This window comes from Micropterus dolomieu, linkage group LG06, assembly GCF_021292245.1.
Source record: "Micropterus dolomieu isolate WLL.071019.BEF.003 ecotype Adirondacks linkage group LG06, ASM2129224v1, whole genome shotgun sequence".
Classification (NCBI taxonomy): Eukaryota; Metazoa; Chordata; class Actinopteri; order Centrarchiformes; family Centrarchidae; genus Micropterus; species Micropterus dolomieu.
Window position 1 is genome coordinate 15,317,939 of NC_060155.1, and position 25,280 is coordinate 15,343,218.

The window sequence follows — 25,280 nt, forward strand, 5'->3', positions numbered from 1 at the left end:
GATTCTCCATGTATGGATGTGCCAAGTAAAATGATGCTGTAGGCTGACCAAAGACAGAGAGAGAGACTAAAAAATACAGGCTGCCGAGGAGCTTCACGAGGGAAAGACCGGTGGATCTGTTTTGAATGGACAGAAAATTCACGATCTGCGGTCGTCACGTCTGAGTTGCTGAGGTAAGACGCAGCTCTTCTGAGATGTTTTTCACGGCACAGCATCGCTGCTGAAGAGTGTCACGCCTTGGTGATGACTTTGTGTGTGCGTCGGTGATTGCGAGGCCTTTCGGACATGTGAGGCGATAAATAAGCACGGTGCGTCAGGGTGTTTGATTCCGCTGCTGTCAACAATTGTTCTTTAAAAAAAAAAACTTTAAATAAACGACACCACCGGTACCCCAATTATATAAACAGATGCGCTCGTGACAGCTGTAAATGTTATTTCAGCTCTAATAATGTGTGCTGACCTCCTTTCTGACGCAGTGTTTGGTGATTTGAGGTCGGTGCCGTTTGTGTTTACGCGGCCTGTCTTTGAGGTGCGGCAGGCAAAGCAAGATGGAGGAGACAATATTTACATGGCCTATTATTTAATATTTGCAAATGTCTTTTCGCATTTTCTGAGAATGTATCATGTACAGATAAAGGCTTACTATAAAGATGTTCTGAAGGAATTGTGTTTATCATCGATAAATGCCGAGAAGATGGATGTGCGCGGCGCTGCTTTGAAGCAATTGTAGGCTACCGTTAAAAATAAACCTAAATTATCTGGTCATCAACAGTGGAGAAAAAGTAAAAGCGATCATTAAGGGTTTTAAAATCAAAAGTAAGACAGCATTTTGTAAAGATGAAGTGAAAAAACACCACAAATTAGGAATGTGTGTTCTTTTCTTTGGGGTGAAGCAGTGAGGCGATTCGGTTTCATCACAAGGCCTTCAGCCCTGATGGATGAGGCCAGGGGAGGATGCCCGAAGAATAAGCAGCCATTTTACTTTTGCAGGGATGCTGATGATCTTCCTGCCAAATAATGAACCAGCTATTTAGTCAGCTTGTTTTAGGAGCTGTCTGTCTCTGACCGAAGCCAAAAAAGACTGATTCAGGATGACTGTGTCATAGTCTTGGCTGTTTAGTGAGGCTACCAAGACCCTGTCTACAATGTTCAATGATAATAACAACAACAGGCCACAGACGATTCAAATTATAATTTTTAACTATTTGAAGGTAGGCTACTTATCCTTATTAAAGGTAGTAATGAAATATGTGGTGCTTCATACAACTAGACATCTACGTATCTCTGTTTGCCCTGGTATTAAAACCCTCTCATCATCTGCCTGTGCAGGTGCCACGTGTGTCTGTGTAACCACACAGATCTTCAGCTCTTCTGCTCACTTGCAAACCCACCTGCAACATGGCGGGGGCTTCAGTGAAGGTGGCTGTGAGAGTCCGACCCTTCAACTCCAGAGAGATGGGGAAGGACAGCAAGTGCATCATTCAGATGTCAGGAAACACCACAAGTCAGTATGCGTTTTTAAGTCAGTTTGAGTGTATTTGAAGTTGATGTGTTTGTGTTGTGTGAAAATGTGTTTTGCTTATTGTTACCTCACATGAATGTTTGAGCTTCCTTGTGCAGAATGATGTCTGCAGAGTTTCAGTAGAAGAAACATTTATCTGTACTCATATTAGTTTAGGGCTGCAACTACTTATTTACTTTCATTATCTATTCAGTCTGCCTATTATTTTCTCAATTGGTTGATTCAGTGTTTGTTTCATAAATTGTCAGAATATGGTGGAGAACTGCTTTTTTTTTTATTTCCTAGAGCCTACGTTGATGTCTTCAGATTGCTTGTTGTATCTGACTAACAGTCCAAAACCCAAAGATATTCAACTTACTATTATATAAGCCAAAGGAAAGCAGCAAATCTCACATTTAAGAAGCGTTTTTGCTTGAAAAATGACTCAATAGTTGCAGCTTCATTCCCAGTCAATCAACTAATTAATTAATTGACTATTTGTTTTAGTTGTAAAGATGTGTAGGTATGAGCATGATTTTGTGATATTTAAGTTTGGAAGCTGTTCATGGTTCAATATGCAACTTGTTGAACATTTCAACTTTTAAAATGTAAAATATTTGCATCTATCGATTCCATAACTTTCATGGAGGGAGAAGGAGTAGATGTAATTTTAAGAATTTTAAACTAATTAATTCAACTTATAAGTGGTAAAACTATATCAGACATAAAAAATTTTTTTTAATTCAAAGCAGTACATTTTTTATATGTCTTAAAACGTGTCTGAAGTCATTGTCTCATTGTCTCAGGGATTAGTGTTCTTCAAGCAACACATAAAACGAACTTTAACCTGGATTGTCTATTTTTTCTGCAAAGAAAAACTTCTGCCATCAGAATACTTTGAAAGACATTACAAACATAAAAATTCAAAACAGGGGTGTAAAAGAACGTGCAAATTTGGATGAATGTATCAAGGAATATAAATCATACAAATATGTATATCGTGTACATGCAATGTACTGGATAATGTGTACAGAGGTACTGTATGTATCTGTAAAACGCAGTTATTTGTTCCCTCATTTTTAAATATATTATATTCACTTTCTTTGATACTATTCTTTGTCTTTACACCCAGTAAGGGATTAATAATTGAGGGAAACACTGAATGATGTATGCTAGATGAGAGTTTACAAAGTAAACATGCAATAACCAATTTCCCACATATGCATTGTAAATAGGCAAAAAGTGTTGACAAATTTGTAAAAGGCCCTTAATCAGGTAATTTTCTTGTCAGCTAACCAGATTCACATAATGTTCATATAAATAATTGCGACAAGCTGATAGAACAGTTGCAGGGTCACCTATGAGGTATGGATCCTTTAAAGTCTTACAGATGGTTTTTAGTGTGAAACCCAGAGATGCAGCGATGTTCTGCTGCTGTTTTGATCACATTCCTGTGACCTACACTGAGCCAAGTTTAGCATTTCACCTCAAGTTATTTGTCTCGTAGGCAGCTTTGTGCCCTCCACTAATAAGGGAGTGGGGCAGGGAGGCATGTGGCATCTTAGCAGCTAGATAAGGAAACAAAAGCTTCAGTCAGGCCTGAAGCCTGTCTCTGTCTCTGTGTCTGTGTGTGTGGGATGTAGCGACCGCCTCAGCTCTCCTCTCTCATCATACGAGCTGCGGGGACCAAAAAGACCTCCTTGTTCTGGTTGATCCCAGACACGGGGTCAGCTGATGCAAGTGTGTGTGTGTGTGTGTGTGTGTGTGCCTGTTGTGCCTGTCAGTGTATTGACTGACCCTCAAGAGTTATATCAACTCATTAACTTTACTAATTTAACACACTGCTCCCTGCAGCCCGCTAAATGATAAGCAGGTTTAGCTGTTGGATGGACACTGAGTTGTTCCTAGCTGAGTGCACGTTTCAGCAGGATATTGCTGCAGCTATATTGAACTTGTTCACAACAAATTTAGTTTACAGTTAAAGAGCATCTGCTCCTGCTCGGTTCTTGTTTCATATTCCAATTGTGGTACACCCCTCCTCTCTTTAAAAAGGATGAGTGTTGCATTTAAAACTGCTGCTTCTGATGCTAACTGTTATATAGTAAGTCGTCTCTCAACTAGTGTGTCTTTTCTCTGTTTAGATTATGTGCTGTGCATCTCTCTGTTGATGATGATTTGGCACATTATGTGCTGGTAAATTTGCTTTAACTCTGGTACCTATAATTCAAAATCATAATGTAGAGGATGGGTTACTAATTGAAAAATAAACTAAGCAATACATGCTGTAATTGAACAATACGGTATTGCATTACTGATTATATATTTTTTCTATGCATGTTTTGCTGTTATTTGAAGGTGGAAAGTAGTGAAGAAGACAGGGAACAATGAGGGAACAGAGGTGGAATCTGAATCAGTAGTCGACGATCCCTCTATTAACATGTTTTAGTAGACAAGTTCAGTTATTTCCACTAGAAATAATCACATAAAAGAGCAATACAGTTTTTCTGTCAACTGTGTTCTAAGACTACAAATATAGTGATCACAACTTCAAATATGTTTCTTTCTTTCGACTAACTCATAGAAAACACAACACAAAAGTTTAGACACTGAATGCGGATTCCAAATGTCCGTCAACACCTTTTGGATCGTGCATTTCCTGCTGGAAACACAGTTTTGTTTGTTTGTGTTGTCTTTTCTCAAAACTGTGCTTCTGTTTCTAACAATGTGTCAAACCTTTGAAACTATCAACAAGAGCTGTCTATAATAAAGATGACGAGACACAACTGGACTCAAGTGATCATGAAGAAAATAAAAAAAAATATATTTAATGTAATTTAAATTGAATGTTTGTGTTGGGCCATGACATGGGACAAATGGTGCGAGAGAGAATGTTTTGCATTGAAAGAAGTAGATTCCCAAATTAATTTCCGCCCAGCTGATGTAAAACTGACAGTAAATAGACTGAAATGAAAGAAGACACAGGTTATTAAAGTGTTTCTGATGCCTCTAACTGATCTATTTTGCTCTATTTTAGCAATCCTGAACCCCAAACAGCCAAAAGAAAACAAGAGTTTCAACTTTGACTATTCTTATTGGTCACACACCACAGTAAGTTTCACTGCATCACTTACTTTTTACTGCTTTCAACAACTAAATGTCATACTAGTCAGATTAGTAAATTAGTGAACAAGTCACTAATACACGATTATAAATATTGATCTAAATGTTAGGATTTAGCCTCATGGAGTAAAAAACGTATTTGCCTTTAGAACCAAGTGTGTTTTTGATGTCTATAAGAGTTAATTCATGCTTGCTCATCTTTTCCCCTTTGTTCTTTCTGCAGCCTGAGGACATCAACTATGCGTCCCAGATACAGGTGTACAAGGACATCGGAGAGGAGATGCTCCTTCATGCCTTTGAAGGCTACAACGTGTGCATATTTGCATACGGTCAGACAGGAGCGGGCAAAAGCTACACCATGATGGGACGACAGGAGAAGGACCAGCAAGGAATTATCCCTCTGGTAACACAGAATAAAATTCTGAACAATAATTAAACACAAAAATTATCCTACTGACAAAGAAAACATCTGATGCTCTTCAATAATTGTGCTTAAAAAAACAAAGATGCAATCTGAAATGACAATCTGTTCTTTGTTATCTAGCTGTGTGAGGATCTTTTCACCAAGATCAGTGACAGCAATAATGATAACAGCATGTCTTACTCGGTGGAGGTGAGTGATGTCAAACTCTACCTTCATACTTTTTCATGTATGCTATTTTATTCACATTTGGAGGCTTTTCTCTGCACAGTGTCTCACAATTTGTCTCAGTCTTGAATTTGTCTTAGTCTATACAAACTGAACCATCTGAAAATAAGAATATTAAAAGACTTATGTTTAATTATGTTTTTCAGACAAAATTAAAGGAAACATAACAAATATTTCAGAGGGGCAGCTGGTATTGTAATTATATATTTGTAAGATATCTGGGAGCTTATTCACTTGGTTAATCATCTTTGCTTGCCCCTGATGCCACCATGTAGTAATGATTACTGCTTAATAACTCATAAAAACATTTTACACATTTTTTTCCTCTTACAGGTGAGTTACATGGAGATCTACTGTGAGCGTGTGCGTGACCTGCTGAATCCCAAGAACAAAGGGAACTTGCGTGTCAGAGAGCACCCTCTGATGGGACCCTACGTTGAAGATCTGTCCAAGCTAGCCGTCACTTCATACAACGACATCCAGGATCTGATGGACTCTGGAAACAAGGCCAGGTAACAGAGTGAGACTGAGTGATGGACTCCTTAGATTACTGCGTGGCATGATGGGCGGAAAAGACCTTAAAAGATGCTTAAATAAACGAATGTGGCTGGAACAAATGATGGATGGAGCAGATAATGATAGATAAACAAAATGTAAGAGAGAATCAGAAAGAGTCAGTATTATGCACCTAATGCAGCGTTTCCCTTTCTTTTCCAGGACTGTGGCTGCTACCAACATGAACGAGACCAGCAGCCGCTCCCACGCTGTCTTCAACATCATCTTTACACAGAAGAAACACGACATGGAGTCGGAAAACACATCAGAAAAGGTTCTGACAGCAAGCTCAGCTCATAGCTTTGCCTTCGAAATCACCCTGTATGACTGAAAGACAAGATGATTTTCTGCTTTTCTAACAAACAAACCAACAAGAGGAATGATTTTCTTATCGTGAACCTTGTCACCTCAGCAGCCTTAGAGGAGATGCTGCAAGGCAGAAATTATTTTATTACCTTTTATGACCTGAGTGGAGGCTGGCTGTGGTGGTGGTGTTGTCTGACAAATGTGTTGCTGTATTGATTGATAACCCCAAATAACGCTTTACTGCCTGCTCTCGCAGTGCAATTTCAGGTGAAATACGTGAGCTGTGGAGGATTAATCTTTGTCATACAGAGCATCTTATTTTGAAAATATGTGGTATCATCACAGGTCAGCAAGATCAGTCTGGTGGACTTGGCAGGCAGCGAGAGAGCTGACTCAACCGGAGCTAAAGGAACCAGACTGAAGGTGAGAGGAAGTTGCTGTTTTATGGTTGTTTTTTGGTATTTCTACGCACATGGAGGAGATCAAAACACATTAAATAAAGATTGTTTGAAAGCAATGCTCCAAATTAAAATGTACTGATAAATAGATTGACAACTTTTATTTCTTTGTTGTTGCAGGAAGGAGCAAACATCAACAAATCTCTAACTACACTGGGGAAAGTTATTTCTGCTCTAGCTGAAGTGGTATGCTTTTTTTATTTATTTTTTTTACTTTTCTAATTTTATGTTGACCAAATAACAAATGTTGGCATTTCTCTTTAAACTGTCAGGACTCAGCACCAAACAAGGTCAGTAATGCCAACAATCACATATTTTAACAGCAAACTGTTTATATTCAACATTTTTTTGATAGTTTTCTGATGTGATTAGCAGGTAAATTGTGTCAAATATGTTTACAGAATAAGAAAAAAAAGAAGGTGGAGAGTTTCATTCCCTACAGAGATTCAGTTCTGACTTGGCTTCTTAGGGAGAACTTGGGTATGCACACGTAAAAATCAACTTCAGTTTTTACTAGAATAAAATTATTTTCTCTGTCTATTCATGAATTGTCTCACTTGCTGTCTTTTAGGAGGAAACTCTCGTACAGCCATGGTGGCTGCTCTCAGCCCTGCTGATATTAACTATGATGAGACTCTCAGTACCCTCCGGTGAGAAAAATGTTTAACTGACATTCATACATTTTTCACTATTGATAGCATTTTGAAGATAATGTCGCACATACACCACATTTTCAACCAGTAGAATAAATGTACTGCATGTACTACTACATTTGCATATTATTGAGGAAAAACAGACTTAATGCAGCTCAATAGTGTTGCATTATTTGTGGACCTTTGCCTGCTGACCTTTATGCACTTTGCATTTACTGTGTAGCATCTTAATGAATTCATGCACCCTAAGTTCTATAGTTGTTTCCCCTCAGTTAATTGACAGTAACATGCTTCTATTTTAGCTTCATATAGTCATTAGTTGGTCAGCGTAATTCAGTATGCAGAGCCTGAGGAATCATGCTTTACAGCTTAACGGCTCCTTGACCTTGATGACCTCCTTCCCTGCAGGTATGCTGATCGTGCCAAACAGATCCGCTGCAACGCTGTGATCAACGAGGACCCCAACAACCGTCTGGTGCGGGAGCTGAAAGAGGAGGTGGCTCGCCTCAAAGACCTGCTGTACGCACAAGGCCTGGGAGACATCATAGAGAGTGAGTGTCGCACGAGGAAATCCAACTATCACTCAGAAAACGCACATATGTAGGCACATACACACACGTGCGAACACAAACCTGAATTTTAACCTTCTGTGCAGTTAGTCATCTGTTTATTTAAGAAGACAGAGGGTGACAGTTTAACTCAGAGTGTGGGTGTCTCTCACACTCATTCTCTTCTCTCCTCTGTCCTATCAGCGTATCGCTGCACCGGCCCCGTCATCACTGGTTTGAAATGTGTGTATAACTCTAGCAAGCCTGCGCTTTGCCACTAAAAGAAATAAATCCCGAGCCGGCCTTCCTCCTCCACCACACCAGAGACCTAACTAACAATCCAAACATGAGACTATATGTGAAGTCTGACAAGACATACAAACTTAGACCATACATCATTTGTTTTGAGCAACACAAAAATATTCTATGAACTTAAACCATGTTGCTTTATTAAGTTACTCTTTTCTCAGGAATTCTGCAAAATGGCCTCCTTTTTCCCTATCTATTAGTTCTGCTTTCCATGGCAATAAAAAAAAAATAAAAAAATTATAAACGCAACACTTTTGTTTTTGCCCCCATTCATCATGAGCTGAACTCAAAGATCTAAGACTCTCTCTATGTACACAAAAGGCCTATTTCTCTCAAATATTGTTCACAAATCTGTCAAAATCTGTGTTAGTGAGCACTTCTCCTTTGTTGAGATAATCCATCCACCTCACAGGTGTGGCATATCAAGATGCTGATCAGGATGCTGATCAGACAGCATGGGTATTGCACAGGTGTGCCTTAGGCTGGCCACAATAAAAGGCCACTTGAAAATGTGCTAAGGAGAAGTGCTCACTAACACAGATTTTGACAGATCTGTGAACAATAGTTGAGAGAAATAGGCCTTTTGTGTACATAGAAAGATCTTTCAGTTCAGCTCATAATGAATGGGGGCAAAATCAAAAGTGTTGCGTTTATAATTTTGTTCAGTATACTTTCATCCCAGTAACACAAATTTAAATTGGGTGGGATTTTCTTTTTCACTGAAAAGCTTTGCACCATGATCCTATAGCAGCTCATGAAGAATCTGAAGTCTAACCCAGCTTTGCATAAAGCATCCTGTTTAATGCTTTTTCTTTTACGCAATCAGTGCTTATGGAAGAAAGGACTGACTGGGAGGACGCCATTTTGGATTGCTGAGCAACTTTTCTGTGCATCCTGGTTCTCTGTGTGTGGACCTAATTGAAGCTATGAGTCTGGTGCATCGCTACCAAAGGCTGAGCTAAAAAGGCTGAGCTAAAGAAAGACTTTAGGACATGCAAACACATTAGAAAATCCAAAAATACTGGTCTTTATGCTTTGTCGTGATGTATATATTTTTAGTTTTTTTCTCATAACACTCTCATGCTTGCGAGCTTGCCTACATGTAATTTCAGTGTCAGAAAAATGTCAATTTGGCATTTTGTTCAGTTTGAGTTGCTCTTTTCTCTCTGTCTGCGATGGCTTTGGTAAGCAAGTTACCTCTGCTTCTTTGAACCATTATTTGAGCTTTCTCTTCTTTTTTTTGTACTCCTCCCTGTTGTTCCCCTATTGTTTTCCTTTTTTATCCTGTTTCTCTGCGTGTCCCTTTCAATCCCTGATGTCTTTCCTTAATTACCCGGCGTCTGCTCCTACCTTCCTTCCTTCCTTGCTCACTTCCATGCAACGCCTCTCTCTCTGGCAGACCTGTGCGATTACAAGAACTTTGTGAATAATCGCCAGGCTGTCAATCAAAGGGGTGATCTCTCCACAGTGACCAATGCCATGACAGGAATGAGTCCCTCCCCAACACTCTCAGCCCTGTCTAGTCGCGCTGGGTCCATCAGCAACCTCCATGATCGCATCTTTAGCCCAGCCAGTGAAGAGACCATCGAGCGGCTAAAGGTAGGAAGGATGATGGTGGAATTGTTCAGGCTGTATAGTTGGGCAATGGGAGGTTATATGGGAATGAGAAAATCAAAGAAAAGGCAAAGTCAATTAGTGGAACGGCTCTTGATAAATCCAAGATTGAGCAAATTATCAATTACAGTTTTAGAGTGTAGAACATTTTAGGTATCTTTCTTAATTTTGCCAACAGGAAACTGAGAAAATCATCGCAGAGCTCAATGAGACATGGGAAGAGAAGCTGCGACGTACTGAGGCCATCCGTATGGATAGGTTTGTCAAACATATTCATGTATGAATCATAGTTTCATAGCATTGAGTCAGATTATTTTGCCCTAAGAAATTTACAGTATAATATACAGTAATATAATATATACAGTATATAACATATTACAAACTATTTTAATGGTTTGGTCCTTGAGATTAATTTGACCGTAACATTTTGAAGGATACATGTTGTTGGATTGCCAGACTACTTAAGAAGTAGGAATACACCATATTTTTAGCCATGCTACCATCATGGCTTTAGGGATGGAAATGTTGGGCTGCCTCTCTGCTGGTTGGTGCACCACACTGGCCCAGACTGAAACAGCTCTACAACACTTGATGGATGGCCATGAAATTTTGTACAAACATTCAGTGTCCCCAGAGAATGAATGCTAATGAGTTTAGTGATCCTCTAACTTTTCCTCTAGCGCCACCATGAGTTTGACATTTTTGTGTTTTAGTGAAATTTCTCAACAGCTTTTGTATGGGATGTTATGAAAATTGGTAAGCATTCATGTCGCCCTCAGGATTAATTATAATAACTGTTTATAGTGTTTAACTTGTCCAATACTTTGGTTTATGACCTTCAAAACTAATGACATTGCCATCAGCCTCAGCTGTATGTCAATTCTTAGCATGCTACCATCCTAAATTAGCATTCTTGTTATCTTGTCAAGCTAGCTAAGCTCAAAGTACCGCTGTGCCGCAGTTCAGCCTCACACAACTGCCAACATAGCTCTAGACTCGTAGTCTGGTTTCAGTTGTGGTCTAGATCTTGGGTTATTTTTCAAAGGGGCATTCTTTTTGAAAATGGCCATGGTCTAATCTAATGACACATATATTGCATGTTTATATTCATGCAAATTTTCATAATAGTCCCAGTTGTATGTTGTGGGTCAAACAGTGGGAGTTAAAAAGTGTGATATCAGTGGCAAAACATCTAACTTAACATCCTGAATACATACCTTTGTGAAAACTTCTGCCCTAATCTTGTTGTTTGTAAAATGGTATGTTCTGATGCCAACTGTGTGATTGATTGTGTAGAGAGGCCCTGCTGGCTGAGATGGGTGTTGCCATGAGAGAAGATGGAGGCACCTTGGGCGTCTTCTCCCCAAAAAAGGCATGATGCTTTTCAATTGTCACTGTTGGACAACTGTTTAGTTTTAATAGTCACACAAACACTAAACCATATTTGTCATGATTGTCCTTTTAGACCCCTCATCTGGTGAACCTGAACGAAGACCCGCTGATGTCTGAGTGTCTGCTGTATTACATCAAAGATGGCATCACCAAGTAAGTTCTTTTTTTAATTTTAATTTTTATATATATATTTGAGATTTATTCCAGATACTGTGCTGTTTTGGGGAATTTGTCTTTATTGGATTACCTTATCTTCCCCTCAGGGTTGGCCGTGAAAATGCCAAGACTCGCCAAGACATTGTTCTCAGCGGCCATTTTATCAGAGATGAACACTGCACCTTCAGCAGCACCATTGGCCCTCAGGGAGATGGTAAAGGCTGGCTGCAACAATGTTACATAAATGTTGTAACATAAATATATATTGAACATTAGGACAGCCATTAGCTTATATTGTATGTGTGTTTAATACTTTGATAATAACCTTTTCTTGAACAGGATGTGTCATTCTGGAGCCATGTGAGGAGGCAGAGACATATGTCAATGGGAAGAGAGTGACATCCCCCACAGTTCTGCGGTCTGGTATGTGCGAAACTTCATATTACTTTGTTTTAAAAAGGTGTAAAACAAAGCAACTGTACCCAGAGAATAAACAGAAATGTATGCAAATGTATGGAGGAAGAGATAAGTCTTAGTCGTCTTGGATAAAATTCACTTTGACATAAAGTCATAAAAATGTTCATCATAACATCATCACACAAGTCTGATTGGTAATTAATGTGATTTTTAATGGCAAAGCATTTGAACTCTTCTCATGTCCTTTTTTTAGGGAACCGCATCATCATGGGAAAGAGCCACGTGTTTCGCTTCAACGACCCAGAGCAGGCTCGTCTGGAGCGAGAGAGGACGCCGTGCGCTGAGACGCCGGTGGAACCCGTCGACTGGGCCTTCGCTCAGAGAGAACTGCTGGAGAAACAAGGCATCGACATGAAACAGGAGATGGAGCAGAGGTGCGTGGAGAAGATATTAAGTTGGCGATGATGATTCGGATTGCTTTATTATATGATTTTTTAACATTGAGTTTTGAATCCCTTTCAGGCTTCAGGAGCTTGAAGATCAGTACCGCAAAGAAAGAGAAGAAGCCAGTAACCTGCTAGAACAGCAGAGGCTGGTGAGAGCAAGCTTTGATACAATTATTTAACGTTTAAGGTGCCTGATTTAAAAAAAACAAAAAACAAAATAACAGTTCAAATGTGTATTTATTGCATACAGAAGCAAAATATCACGCCTATGCACTCGTTCTGTTTTTGATCTGGATCATATGTTTTCTCTCAGGACTATGAGAGTAAACTGGAGGCTCTTCAGAAACAAGTGGACTCTCGGTACCTGGAGTCTCCCGAGGAAGAAGAGGAGCCTGAAGAGGAAGGTGATACTGTCACTTTTAACTGTTACTAACCCATCAAACTATCTTCTCTACTAGGCTTTTAATTTGTGTACTCAATCAGAGATCATGTGTCTTGCTCTCCAGTGCCTTGGACACCGCGAGAGACTGAGTTGGCTCTGTGGGCGTTCAGAAAGTGGCGTTTCTACCAGTTCACATCTCTCAGGGATCTGCTTTGGGGCAACGCCATCTTCCTCAAAGAGGCCAATGCTATCAGTGTGGAGCTAAAGAAAAAGGTGTGTGTTGCTGTATTTATGTTTTTTTGTTAGTTTTAGCTAAACATAAGACAGATTTATCTAAGTAACATAATCCAAACCATTTCCATATACATGGTCTTTGTTAAGACTAACTCAAATCTGACTTTCGTTGTTGCCTTGGTGAAATCTTCTCAGTAGTGGACAATAAATGTTTTTTTGCAAATATGCAAATTTAGCATCATTTAAAGTTTGCAGTCCAGACTGCAGATTATTAAGTGTGTGTCAGTGGCCATTCTGCACTTATCACAATGATTTAGTCTGGTGAGTCATCACAGTGACACAGTGCTGCATTTTGATCGTATGCTCTGTCCAACCATCCAGGTAGTAAGAGGTGCACACGATGAAGCATTATCTGGACTTGACAGATTCATATCGCACCCAGTTTTTTTTTTTTTCTCCAACCAGCCCTCCAGAGTCTATGTTGTATTATAAAAAGCATAAGATCGAGTAAATTACTTGTATTCTGAATATTGCTATATATATTGATATAAGATATCCTTCTGATGTTGTACAGGTGAGCGTTTCATCTGTGTTACTTGTAAACATATTATTTAATTTAAGAAATATATTATTATGTATCATATCAGACCTCACAGTGTCACAGTGGCACTCTATTTCCTAGTCAATGCTGTTGAACCAACTAAATCCTCATTTGATACCCCTGATATCAAACAGGAGGATATAAACAGACAGTCACTCGTGTTTTACCTCGTATGTCCTCCTCAGGTGCAGTTCCAGTTCGTCCTGTTGACAGACACGCTGTACTCCCCCCTGCCTCCCGACCTGCTGCCCCCCAGTGTGGCCACAGAGAGGGAAAGACGACCTTTCCCCCAAACCATCGTAGCCGTTGAGGTACAAGATCAAAAGAACGGAGCCACACATTACTGGACTCTGGAGAAACTCAGGTAAAGTGGTTTTGTCAAATATTATGCTGGTTTTTACATTTATTCATTTAGCTGCTACAATTGCTATACATTACAGAGGTTGCATACCTCTGGAGCAACTAGGGGTGAAGTGTCTTGCAGTGGGAATTGAACCCAGGTCTCCAACACCAAAGGCAAACATCTTATCTATGCGCCATCACCACCCCTCTAAAATATAATGTATTGGCAGGATTAAATATAATACACAAAACTAAAAAAGCAATGTGGATATTGACACATGCAAAGTACAAGAATATTATATACAAGAATAATATATATATATACAAGAATATTAAAATTCATGTCACCCCTAAAACACTTCTGACTGTTATTTCTAATTTCCTGTTGTCTTGTAAAAAGTACAGTCTGTACCTCACACTCGATAGGAACATCTCCCTCTGCAACGACAATTTTTTGTTTTGTTTTGATTCTCTAATAGCGCCATTCATTTACTTTAACATGTATTTCAGCACCATCTTTATATCTTGTTTTGACAGGCCAACTGCTAAGTTTTTCTTTTTATACTGGCCCCTGCAGGCAGAGGCTGGACCTGATGAGAGAAATGTACGACCGAGCGGCAGAGCTCCCCAGCAGCGCCGTGGAGGACTGTGACCACGCTCTGACCGGGGGCGACCCCTTCTACGACCGCTTCCCCTGGTTCCGTCTGGTCGGCAGGTCCGTCACCAACTAATGCATTATTGGTTTAAATCCTACATAAATAAATGCTTGTAAAAACTGAACACACCTCATCACTTCCTCCGTCTCCTCAGAGCTTTTGTGTACCTGAGTAACCTGCTGTACCCGGTGCCCCTGGTACATCGCGTGGCCATTGTCAGTGAGAAAGGAGAGGTGAAAGGCTTCCTCAGAGTGGCTGTGCAGGCCATCTCAGGTACGAACAAAGTCTTATGACAGTCGGATGCTGTTCTTTTGAGTTTTTTAGTGTTTAGAAATGATTGTTGACAGTAGTTCAACATCTTGTCCTCTTTTTTTGCCTCTCTTCAGCCGATGAAGAGGCCCCTGACTACGGCTCTGGTGTGAGGCAGTCAGGCACTGCCAAGATATCCTTTGAAGACAAACAATTTGAGAAGGTAGTTATTTGTACTGGTGTACTGTGAATGTTTCCTCTACAACCAATAAAAGGCAGATATAGAATTAGTCATGAATATCAGACATGTAATTTAAAAGCAAGAAGAGGGTTGCAATTTAAATTTCTCTCCGAATGTCTGCTCTTAAAGCTCAGTGTAAATGGGGTCCAAGCTGATTTGTTTTCTGTCTGGTCCCAGTTCCAGACTGAGTCGTGTCCTGGTGGTCTTTCCCACTCCAACACCTCCCAGGAGGAGCTGCGAATTGTAGAGGGAGAAGGACAGAACACAGAGATGGGAATCTCTGCAGATGAAGTCAACAACAACACCTGTCCAGGTGAGGTGACACCTGTGCAGTTCAACAGTCTGCAGGTCACGACTTTGAATGAAGATGATGGAAGAGTTGAATGCAATTGCTGGACCTTTTCCTGGGTTGGTGCTCACAGTTCATAAAGATCTAAGGGAGGAACTCAATGCCAAATAGCTGTGAATTTCAAATTATGTATTTTTGAAACAGAAATCAATTACAGTGCCTCAGTGCCAACCAAGTCTTACTATGTTACAAGAGTGTGATCCTGGAAAAACACCACACATTCATTTATTTCAAAGTTAACTCATCTGATGTACATGGTACACCAGTGCTGAAATAAATTCATAAAATGAATAGGAAAATTATCTAAAATACCAGATAAATGTGTTTCTGTGTCTCCTCCCCTGTCCCATGCAGCCTCCCTGGAGGCTCCCCCCAGCCCGGCGAAGAGTTCAGTGCTGGGTCTCGATCTTCCCCTGGACATCTCCCCGGAGAAAGCTCTGTCCCACCTGAAGATTGGCAGCATCTTCACCTTCAGAGTCACCGTCTTACAGGCCTCCAGCATCTCAGCCGAGTACGCCGACATCTTCTGCCAGTTCAAGTAAGTTCAAGCGTATCTTCACCACAGTCCTGTAAATAATATTGTCAGTCTAATGTTGTTGTACTGTATATGCAAGTCTCACTAAAAGCCTCTGGTTTCATCCTTGTTTTTGTCAGCAGTCTCTCTCTCTCTTCTGTGAACGGTCTAATGAATGCAAAAGAAATAATTAAAACTGACGTATGTTGTTATTAAATCTCATATGAAATTGCTTTGGCACTAGATAATCTGCAGAAAAATGATCTCAACAAGCAAGATGCAAAACGAGTCCTGACTGCTGAAGATGCTGCTCAAGATTTAAACAAAATGACTGACCATATTTTCCAATTAACAATAATGTGTATTAAAATTTTCACTGATTGTAAATGTTTGTGCGGTAGTCAGATGTTTTTGGTTGACATAATGTGCAAGAAGAGTCTAGATAATGGCTTCACATATTTCAGCTTCATCCACCGCCATGACGAAGCTTTCTCCACTGAGCCGCTGAAGAACACGGGCCGAGGACCTCCGCTGGGCTTCTACCATGTTCAGAATGTAAACACCGAACACTACATTCAGACCTATTATTAACAAATATTACTGATAACTGCTTCTGCTATGTTTTTTACACGTCTTTTAAAATATCTACAGAATTAGTTATGTATTTGAGTTGTATTTGCTCTCTTCTTTGTTAGATCACAGTGGAAGTGACAAAGTCCTTCGTGGAGTACATCAAGACTCAGCCCATCGTCTTCGAGGTGTTCGGCCACTATCAGAAACAGCCCTTCCCTCCGCTCTGCAAAGACCTGATCAGGTCAGGGAGAAATTTTACCTTTTTACCTGCTGATGACTAATTGTTGATTTGATATGTTTCCAGATGGAAAGAAAAGTTTCCTCAAGTTTGGTTTCTTTGTCTTTTAGTCCACTGAGACCTTCCAGGAGGCAGTTCCCCAGGGTGATGCCCTTATCCAAACCAGGTTAGTGGTGACATTTAATGGTCCTGAGAGTATATCAAAAGGTGTTATATATTCATGATATATAGAATATTTTGTTACAGTACAATCTGTCTTTCTCTGTCACACATGAATCTGTTTTTTCCTCCAGTGCCGGCCACAAAGCTCAGCACTCTGACCCGTTCCACCGCAGGTCCTTGTCACGCCAAATATGACCTCATGGTCTTCTTTGAGATCTGTGAACTAGAAGCAAACGGAGAGTGAGTCATATGTTTATGACTGTGTTTCCACAGTAACACCATAAAGCGAGGCCTTCATATTCACTGTTTGTGCAGTCAAAATGAACCTAATCTCGGTTAAACACTTGAGTATTTACATTTAATGTACAGATTATTTCCCTGTTTGTAGCTACATCCCAGCTGTTGTTGACCACAGAGGTGGGATGCCCTGCCACGGCACGTTCCTCTTACACCAGGTCTGTCCACGTCACGCCAAATAACCAGCATGTTTATTAGTGATGTAGTGAAGTTTCACAAACCTGTAATAAAAATACAATACAAATCCATTCAGCTCTTTTATCTACATTTAGTTTTATCTCCGCTGGGACTCCAGTAAACAAACTAGTTCTTCTCTTGACTCCACAGGGCATTCAGAGGAGGATCACAGTAACCATCGCTCATGAAACAGGAAATGATATTGAGTGGAAAGAGGTGAAGGAGCTGGTTATTGGTGAGTAATAAGGACAATTTAAAACCATCTTTGACCAAGTCGTTGGATCTTCAAAGAAGTGTTTCTCCTTTGTTTTAAAAAATGGCTCCTTTATCGCCTTATTAATCTCAGCATGACTTGTTTGACTCCAGGTCGTATACGAAACACGCCAGAGGCTGATGAGACCATCATAGACCCAAACATCCTTTCCCTCAACATCCTGTCTTCTGGATACTTCTGGCCAAAACACAATGACAAGTATGAATTTTAGTCTGATTTTTAATTTACTGAATGGTTTTCCCCCCTCTCTGTGTATTTTCTACATGATATTCAACAGTTTCCTCTTATAATTTATTTATAAACCTAAATCATATACACATATTAAGTCAAATCAAGTCAATTTTCATTTATATAGCCCAATATCACAAATTTGTAATTTTGGGCTTTACAAGCATGTGACACCCTCTATCTTTAGACCCTCAATGTCAGTTGCTTGCAGTTCAGTTGCTTTGATTCGTAATTTTAACATTGCTTCACTTCTCTTATAGTCAAATATTATTTGGCTTCACTTTTAGTGTGCATGGATCAGTATTATTTGCTGGGTTCAAACTTTTAACAGCTGCAGTTAAAAGTTTCTAACTCGTGTCCTGTTTCTCTTTATTCTTTGTAAATGGCAGCGTGTCCTTGGGAGTTGACCATAGGTATAAATGACAATCATTTTAATCTTTTCAATTATTATTTCTGATAACAAAAGGTCCATTTGCCCCTTAAGCTATTAATCACGTTGACTCTTTTCTTCTTTAAAAATCATGCATACAGTCGATAAACTGTTTGTTTTTCACGCTGCAGAACTTTCTATCGATTTGAGGCAGCATGGGACAGCTCCATGCACAACTCTCTGCTTCTGAACAGAGTCACTCCCTATGGGGAGAAGATCTACATCACCCTCTCTGCTTATCTAGAGGTACTGGAGATTACATGCAATGCTAGTGACTTTGGTTTTAATTCATTAGTTCTATGTAGACCTCTACTGCAACAATCTGTCACTGCTGAACATAAATACAAGCTTAGGAATGGGTTCTGATTTGTTACTTCCTATTTTAATTAGATGGAGAACTGCACTCAGCCAACAGTAATCACCAAAGATTTCTGCATGGTGTTTTATTCCCGTGATGCGAAGCTGCCGGCCTCTCGCTCCATCAGAAACCTCTTTAGCACCGGCTGCCTCCGGCCCTCCGAGAGGTACAGGTTCATGGATTCACACAGTCTGAATCTTACTCTGATTATGGACTACACAACCTCTCTGTCATGTTAAATAAAAAGGCAGTTGAATTGGCAGTTGAATTAATTACTTCTCTCTCAAATTCACTTTTGAAAACTCACCTGTCATTCTCAGCAACCGTGTCACTGGAGTCTACGAAGTCACCCTCTGCCATGTGGCGGACAATGGAAGTCCAGGTGGGATCAAAATCAAAGAAAATGATCAGAAAAAATAACAAAAGCATTTCCTCTTCAACTGGGAGTTGGATTTTAATCAACAATATTGACAGACAATTTTATTCTTCAGGCATGCAGCGTCGTCGCAGGCGTGTACTGGACACCTCAGTGGCGTATGTCCGAGGAGAGGAGAACCTGGCTGGATGGAGGCCTCGCAGTGACAGCCTCATCCTTGACCACCAGTGGGAGCTGGAGAAACTCAGTTTACTGCAGGAGGTCAGTTTGTAAGAGAGGTGACACCTGGAAAACATATGCTGGGGAAATGTCTTTACTGGACAGGTGCAGATTATCTAAAGTTAATCTAAATTTAGACCAGCTCAGATTTGCTAAAGGAAACTGAAGCCAGACCAGTCTCTGAGTTGTCGCTGTCCTGTGAAAACCATGTATATCCAAAACTTCACCTTTTTATGAGAAAGCCAACTCTATTTGCAGCTTTTACAGACAATTCGCTGTTTTTTATGGTTTATTCCGCTCAAGAAGTAGGGGAATTTTCTTAACTCATAAAGGAACAGTTAATCTTTCAGTTTATCTCAAAATTAAAGATCACCAAATTTGGAGATACAGGGTTTTCACTTGACTTAAATTATGATTGTTTGATTAGATGATGATTTCAAATCTATTCAAACCAGGTATTGTATATCTAAAATAAAGGATGACTCAGAAACTGCACTACCTAATCTCAATGTTACAATATACAGAAACTACATTTGATAGATACTCCAAGAGACATTTACCACTTGCAAAACAACTGCAATATTTTAATTTGAAAACTGGGAACAAAGACAAAAGAAGTGAGTCTTTTGTGCATTTATCTAGTTAGAAATGTCACCAGAAATAAACACCCTTTGAGCCCCTCCAGACCGCAAAGGTTGATGTTAAAGTTGGATCTGCCACTGTTTTCAGGTGGAGAAGACCAGGCATTACCTGCTGCTGAGGGAGAAGCTGGAGGCCACTCTGCAGGCAGGACAGGATGCACTCTACAAGAGCAGCGACATCAGCGATTTTGCAAAGAGCCCCGTCCTCAGCCCCAGTCCCGGCAGCAGCCCTGCCCCCGACAGCCCCAACCAGAGGCAGCGGGAGCTGGCTGCCAAGGTGACTGCTGGTCTCTTAGGCCACCAGGACGTTTGTCTCAGCTCAACTATTGTTTTGTAGCTGTTTTGATCAGATACAGGTTTTATTCAACATCATCTATAAAAAAAATTGTCTTTTACTATCTTCTTTTCAGTGTCTGCGTCTGCTGATGCACACCTTCAACAGAGAGTACAGCCAGGTGAGCAGCAGTGCCAGTGAGAGCAAGGTGAGCCCCAGCCTAGGCCCTCTAACCCGGCCCGTTAATCCTTCTGAACCTTTAGCGTTTACCACATAATACTGTAGCCCCGCACTTCAGCCACTCTCTGCCATTGCTTTCATTCATTATTCAGTCATTTATTTCAGAACAGATTCCTCTTTTTTTAGGTGTCTTTAACCTAATCCCATGTTATGTCTTAGGTCTTTACATCCACTCAGTATAAATGAGATAAATATTATTCACAAATAATTCTTAGACTTTGATTGAACCAGCTGGATGAGAGATAATAGTGACTCAGGTCTACTTCCTAACACTGTCTTCCCAAACCCATACCTAAAAATATTTTTGTTTCCAACCTCCTCCTTTACCCGTGCTCATCCCTCATTGTTCCTCCTCTTTAGACTCTGCGAGGCTTCCACTAACCTGATGTTACTCCTGCATGTCCTCTTTAACATGTTAATCAGCAAGGGGCTCTTAGAAAATAGGGTTTTGTATAACAATGGTACAGAGATGGTTCTACAGTACATTGCTAGAAATTACAAATTGTCTGATTGAATTGTTCTCTGAATGCATGTCTGTGTTGTACGTGCTTAATTGTTTGCTGGTGTGTTTTGTCTGTATCTGTATTTGTCCCTCTTGTCTTGCATGTGTGCTTCTCCGTGCGTGATTTGTTGTGGATGTGTTTCTGTGTGTGGTTATGTGTGTTTTAGCTCTCTGAGATGTCCGCGTCGCTGATGAGAGATTCCTGCTCGTCTGGACTGAGCACGCTCACTCCGTCCTCTACCTGCCCCTCACTCGTCGAGGGACATTATGACATTAGGTATGTAACTACGTGCTGTTATTCGGCGGAGGATTAGTTTAATACTGGTTTGTGAGGTTTTAGATACTTGCCGCCACTGTGCCTGAGAAGATAAATAAAGAATTTGTTGTTGGTGTTTCAGATATGCTAAATGACTCTTGAATGGCGTCAACTGGTGATATCATCATACGGCAAACATTTACAAGAGAAGTTGGCAGGGATAGAAGAAGTATTCAGATAATATGCTTAAGTAAAGTAGCGATATCACAATGTCAAAACACTCTACATGTAAAGGTCATGCATTAAAAATGTTACTTAAGGAAAAGTACAGAAGTATTGTCAGCCAAATGTACTTCAGGAATCAAAGGTAAGAGTACTCATTAGTTTTATTATTACTGATAGCATATCATATTGGATAATTAATGCTGATGCAGTAACATGAAAACAGTATTTTAATATTGTTTATGCTACTTGGTAGTTTAGTCTTACAAACTGGTCATGTTGTATGAAAACTTTATCTGCAAAGTAACCAATATGTGAAGCCATCAACATATTGTAGTGGAGTGAAAAGTACAATATATCCCTTTGAAAGTGGAAGTAGTGAAGTATACAGCAGCATAAATTTTTTTGTAGTGAATAGTGAAAAAGAGTTAGATGAACAGGCCCAGGCATGTTTCTTTTGTCACATTGTGAACATTGTTGTTTATGTTGTGTAGACACACTGAACCCAGTTCAGGAGCTTCCACACCAGATCTGGACCCATACAGCCCAGTGGACAGAAAGAAAGCTCTCAGAGGATGCACCTTTGTTCCTGACATACAGGAGATTCGTGTCAGGTCAGACCACACACACGATACTTGATTTTCAGTCACTGTGGATAAAGTTGCCATATTGTTTGTCAGGTGCAAACTCTACTGTCATTCAGGGAACAACGAGCCTTTAAGAAATGTCAAGTTTTATTCATTTTGTCCTAACATTAGTATTTCTTTCATCGTATGCAGCCCCATTGTGTCAAAGAAAGGCTACCTGCACTTCCTGGAGCCCCACACCAGTGGTTGGGTGAAGCGTTACGTGGTGGTGCGCAGGCCCTACGTCTACCTGTACCGCAGCGAGAGGGATAGCGTTGAGAGAGCTGTCATCAACCTGTCGTCTGCGAAGGTGGAATACAGTGAAGACAAACAGACCTTACTGCGGGTACGACGGAGCTTGATGAGATGGATAGATAGATGGAAGATGGATAGATAAATAAATAGTATTTAGTATAATATCTAAATGAACTGAAGTAACCTCATGATATTTCATGTGTCCAGACTCCCAACACGTTTGCTGTGTGCACTGAGCACCGTGGAATACTGCTGCAGGCTACCAATGACAAAGAGATGCACGACTGGCTGTACGCGTTTAACCCTCTGTTAGCCGGCACCATCAGGTGAGTGGTGTAGAAACTGTAAAGGAAAAACATCACCTAAACTATCATGGAAAACTGTTTTAAACAGCTATTAGCAACACAGACATAACATTTATACAGGTCTCCTGAAATTTTCCAAGAAAGAAACCGAGGTGTAACTAAATGATAAGAAAGATTCCTGGAAAGCACTTTGTAATTTAGTATCACGTACTTATTTGGGAAAATGGAGGTAGACTTTCAATTAACATAACCCAGTGCAGTGGTTCCCAACCTTCTTAGCTTGTGTCTACCCGTGACCCCTCATCACAGGTTGTGGTTTTAGTGTGAACATAATGTCTGAGCACATTAACCAAAGAGTGGTAATTTTTTATCTGGTTGTTTCATTTGAAGGATTTTTATAGGCCTGAAGAGGTGAATATTTACAGTACTACACAAGAACGAAAGCAAAATCGGAAAGAAATATTCAATAGCTGGTTAGACAGAAGTATCTGGTGGCCCCTGATATTTTTCTTCTGCTCTTCCCTTGAGGCGTCCTGACCCCCAGGTTGTGAAACACTGGCCTAGACAGTGCTTTAGACAGTGTACAGCAGGTCAGCTGAATATCCCAAAATGTGAAATATGTCCACAGATGAGCAAGCTATTCGTCAAAAATGGTATGGAAAATATGCAGATTTGACAAAATCTTTCATGAATATTCAACTAGAAATCAATAACTGCCTATACATTCAACACAATAAACTGAACTCAAACTACTGCCTCAGAACATTGCTCTCTATTTTCTCACTAGTGCCCATTTATGTAGTTCTTTTCAGGAAATTTCCAGGGAATTTATTAGGAAATTACAGGACCTGCAAAATAAATCATGATATAGCTATACACAGATTTACAAGCTACTTTTAAATAAAAAAATTTTGTTTGATCTTCCTTTTTCTTTATTCTCCTCTCCTCAGGTCAAAGCTCTCCCGGAGAAAGTCGGTCCAGTCGGTCCCGTCTGCTCAGAGGATGTGAGAGATGAACTGGCCTGGTGGAAAACAACAAACAAATACAATCTAAAAGCTCCGCTCACCGTCCCGCTCTAATGAACATAGACCATATGAACAAACTTATACATACAGCCATTTAAATAACCTTCTATGTGGCGACCGCCACAGTCCCTAACATCAATTGATTGCTCATCCTGAAACCCAACAAAACTGTCCTTTCTGTGTTTTTGCAGTCGCCACCTCAAAACCCTGCATGGCGTGCACCCTTCCTATAGAAGAAACATAAGCCAAACTAACCACCCAAACCCGTTAATTAACTTACCTCTTCTGGGCATTGGGCTAGTTTTGATTAGTTTTTATGTAGAAATCTGTCATCTGTGAGGCTACCGGTTCCTTGTACAGAGTTAGTATGTGGTCATTCACAATAACTGAAAATAAGTCCCAGTTTTAAGTCAGTTATTCATGTATTTCTCAATAACGCCATTGGGTGAGGGAGAGGAAACATCGAACCCAGATATTTATCTGTGTAAGTGAAGGGATGATAGCGCCACACGCATCCATCATATACTGTACATTACCTCAGTTAGGATCAGCTTGGTGCTCTACAGCATAGAGTATTTGTTTCACTGCAGAGGTTTCAGATAGCAAACGGATCAGTCATTTTAACATTGAAGTAGCATGATGGATTTTTTAGGACAAAAGGGTGTGTGGTTGTTGTTGTGTTGCTTTTTTTTTTTTTTACTGGTTCCTTGAAAACTGAGTTTGTTGACTAGACTAAGGCAAAATAATCCAATATAAGGAGAGATAACTCATGTCTTTGTTCTCGTTTTGTGCTTTTTCTTACATGATCCCTTGTGCATAGAACCATAAAGAATAATGTTATTTATTGTTGCTAGCGTAGGTACTTATTTATTTGTGACAGGGCCACTCACCTGTTTTGTTGCATGGCACTTTAATGTCTTTATTGAGTTAATGTAATGTATCATTTACTCAGTTGTTTTAACCAAAGCATTACTTGTTTTAATTCTTTCAAATCACTGTCCACTATGCAGTTGCATTAGCAGACATTTAGCATGTTAAAGTAATGGTTCAATATTTTGGTAATACACTTATTCCCAAAAAAAGAGTTAAATGAGAAGATTGATACCACACTGAACCGTCGGTATGGTAAAAATGAAGCTATGGCCAGCAGTCCATTAGCTTAGCATAAATACCAGAAGCAGGGGAAAACATCTTGCCTGGCTCTGTCAAAATGTAACAAAATCTGTTTACCAGCAGCTCTAAAGCTCACCAATAACACTATATCTGTAACAAAATTAAAATTTTGTTATGTGCCATACTATTTCTTGACAAGGCGCATTGACTTCCAGGACAAACAAAGGTACAAATGTGAGCGATAATGTGTTAATCGGTGAGCTTTACATGTGCTGGTAGCCGGACTTCAAAAAGAGCCTGCTGTTTCCGGTCTTAATACTACACTAAGCTAACCGTCTTCTTTGTACAAACCTGAGTGCACCATCCTTGCAGCCACCATACTGATGTGTTTTCCTTCCTCGGGGAGCATTGCTAAAAGCATAACCTCCACATGTAACTTTCAGAAAGAAAGCTAGTGAACAAATCTTTTCCAAAACATTGATCTATTTCTTTAAACTAATGAATTATGTAAATTAACTTTCGATGTTAAATACACTAGGAGGACAGCTGTACAGGATGTGGGTAGTTTTGCTTTAATCAAATAAGCACTTATTCTGTCTGTAGTTATGGGCCAGCTGAGTTGCTATATTAAATAAGTTTAATATTTATGTCTCGTCTAGTAGCTAAATGGAAAGTTGTAATTGACCATGGACCTGTAATCTATTGAAGGCAGTTGCTTTGAGTGGACAAAATCGTTGTCCATGCACCAGATAGTGCCTCCCTCTCTTCACCTCTGTTTCTTCTCTCCCTCCTTCAGC

At 40.0% G+C, this 25,280-nt stretch overlaps 1 protein-coding gene across 2 annotated transcripts; it reads left to right on the forward strand.

The window, feature by feature from the left end:
- The first annotated feature begins 1,398 nt into the window (after nt 1–1,398).
- kif1ab (kinesin family member 1Ab) lies at nt 1,399–24,140 on the forward strand. Of its 2 annotated transcripts, XM_046052282.1 has the most exons (48): nt 1,399–1,504; nt 4,536–4,609; nt 4,845–5,024; nt 5,166–5,234; nt 5,604–5,782; nt 5,988–6,099; nt 6,477–6,554; nt 6,710–6,775; nt 6,862–6,879; nt 6,991–7,069; nt 7,161–7,239; nt 7,651–7,793; nt 7,995–8,033; nt 9,499–9,698; nt 9,892–9,971; nt 11,010–11,085; nt 11,179–11,258; nt 11,369–11,475; nt 11,601–11,684; nt 11,932–12,112; nt 12,201–12,273; nt 12,438–12,528; nt 12,631–12,779; nt 13,527–13,705; nt 14,261–14,398; nt 14,494–14,612; nt 14,726–14,811; nt 15,007–15,142; nt 15,533–15,716; nt 16,157–16,247; nt 16,388–16,506; nt 16,614–16,669; nt 16,797–16,905; nt 17,054–17,120; nt 17,290–17,374; nt 17,506–17,611; nt 18,031–18,054; nt 18,203–18,317; nt 18,462–18,595; nt 18,750–18,811; nt 18,921–19,066; nt 19,754–19,942; nt 20,076–20,147; nt 20,849–20,958; nt 21,654–21,773; nt 21,939–22,131; nt 22,248–22,366; nt 23,296–24,140. In XM_046052282.1, exons 1-48 carry the CDS (start codon nt 1,399–1,401, stop codon nt 23,351–23,353), a joined length of 5,160 nt encoding a protein of 1,719 aa, XP_045908238.1. In that variant the 3' UTR covers nt 23,354–24,140. The 2 variants fall into 2 exon arrangements, with proteins under 2 accessions (XP_045908238.1, XP_045908239.1); XM_046052283.1 differs by lacking the exon at nt 7,995–8,033.
- The last annotated feature ends 1,140 nt before the right edge of the window (nt 24,141–25,280 follow it).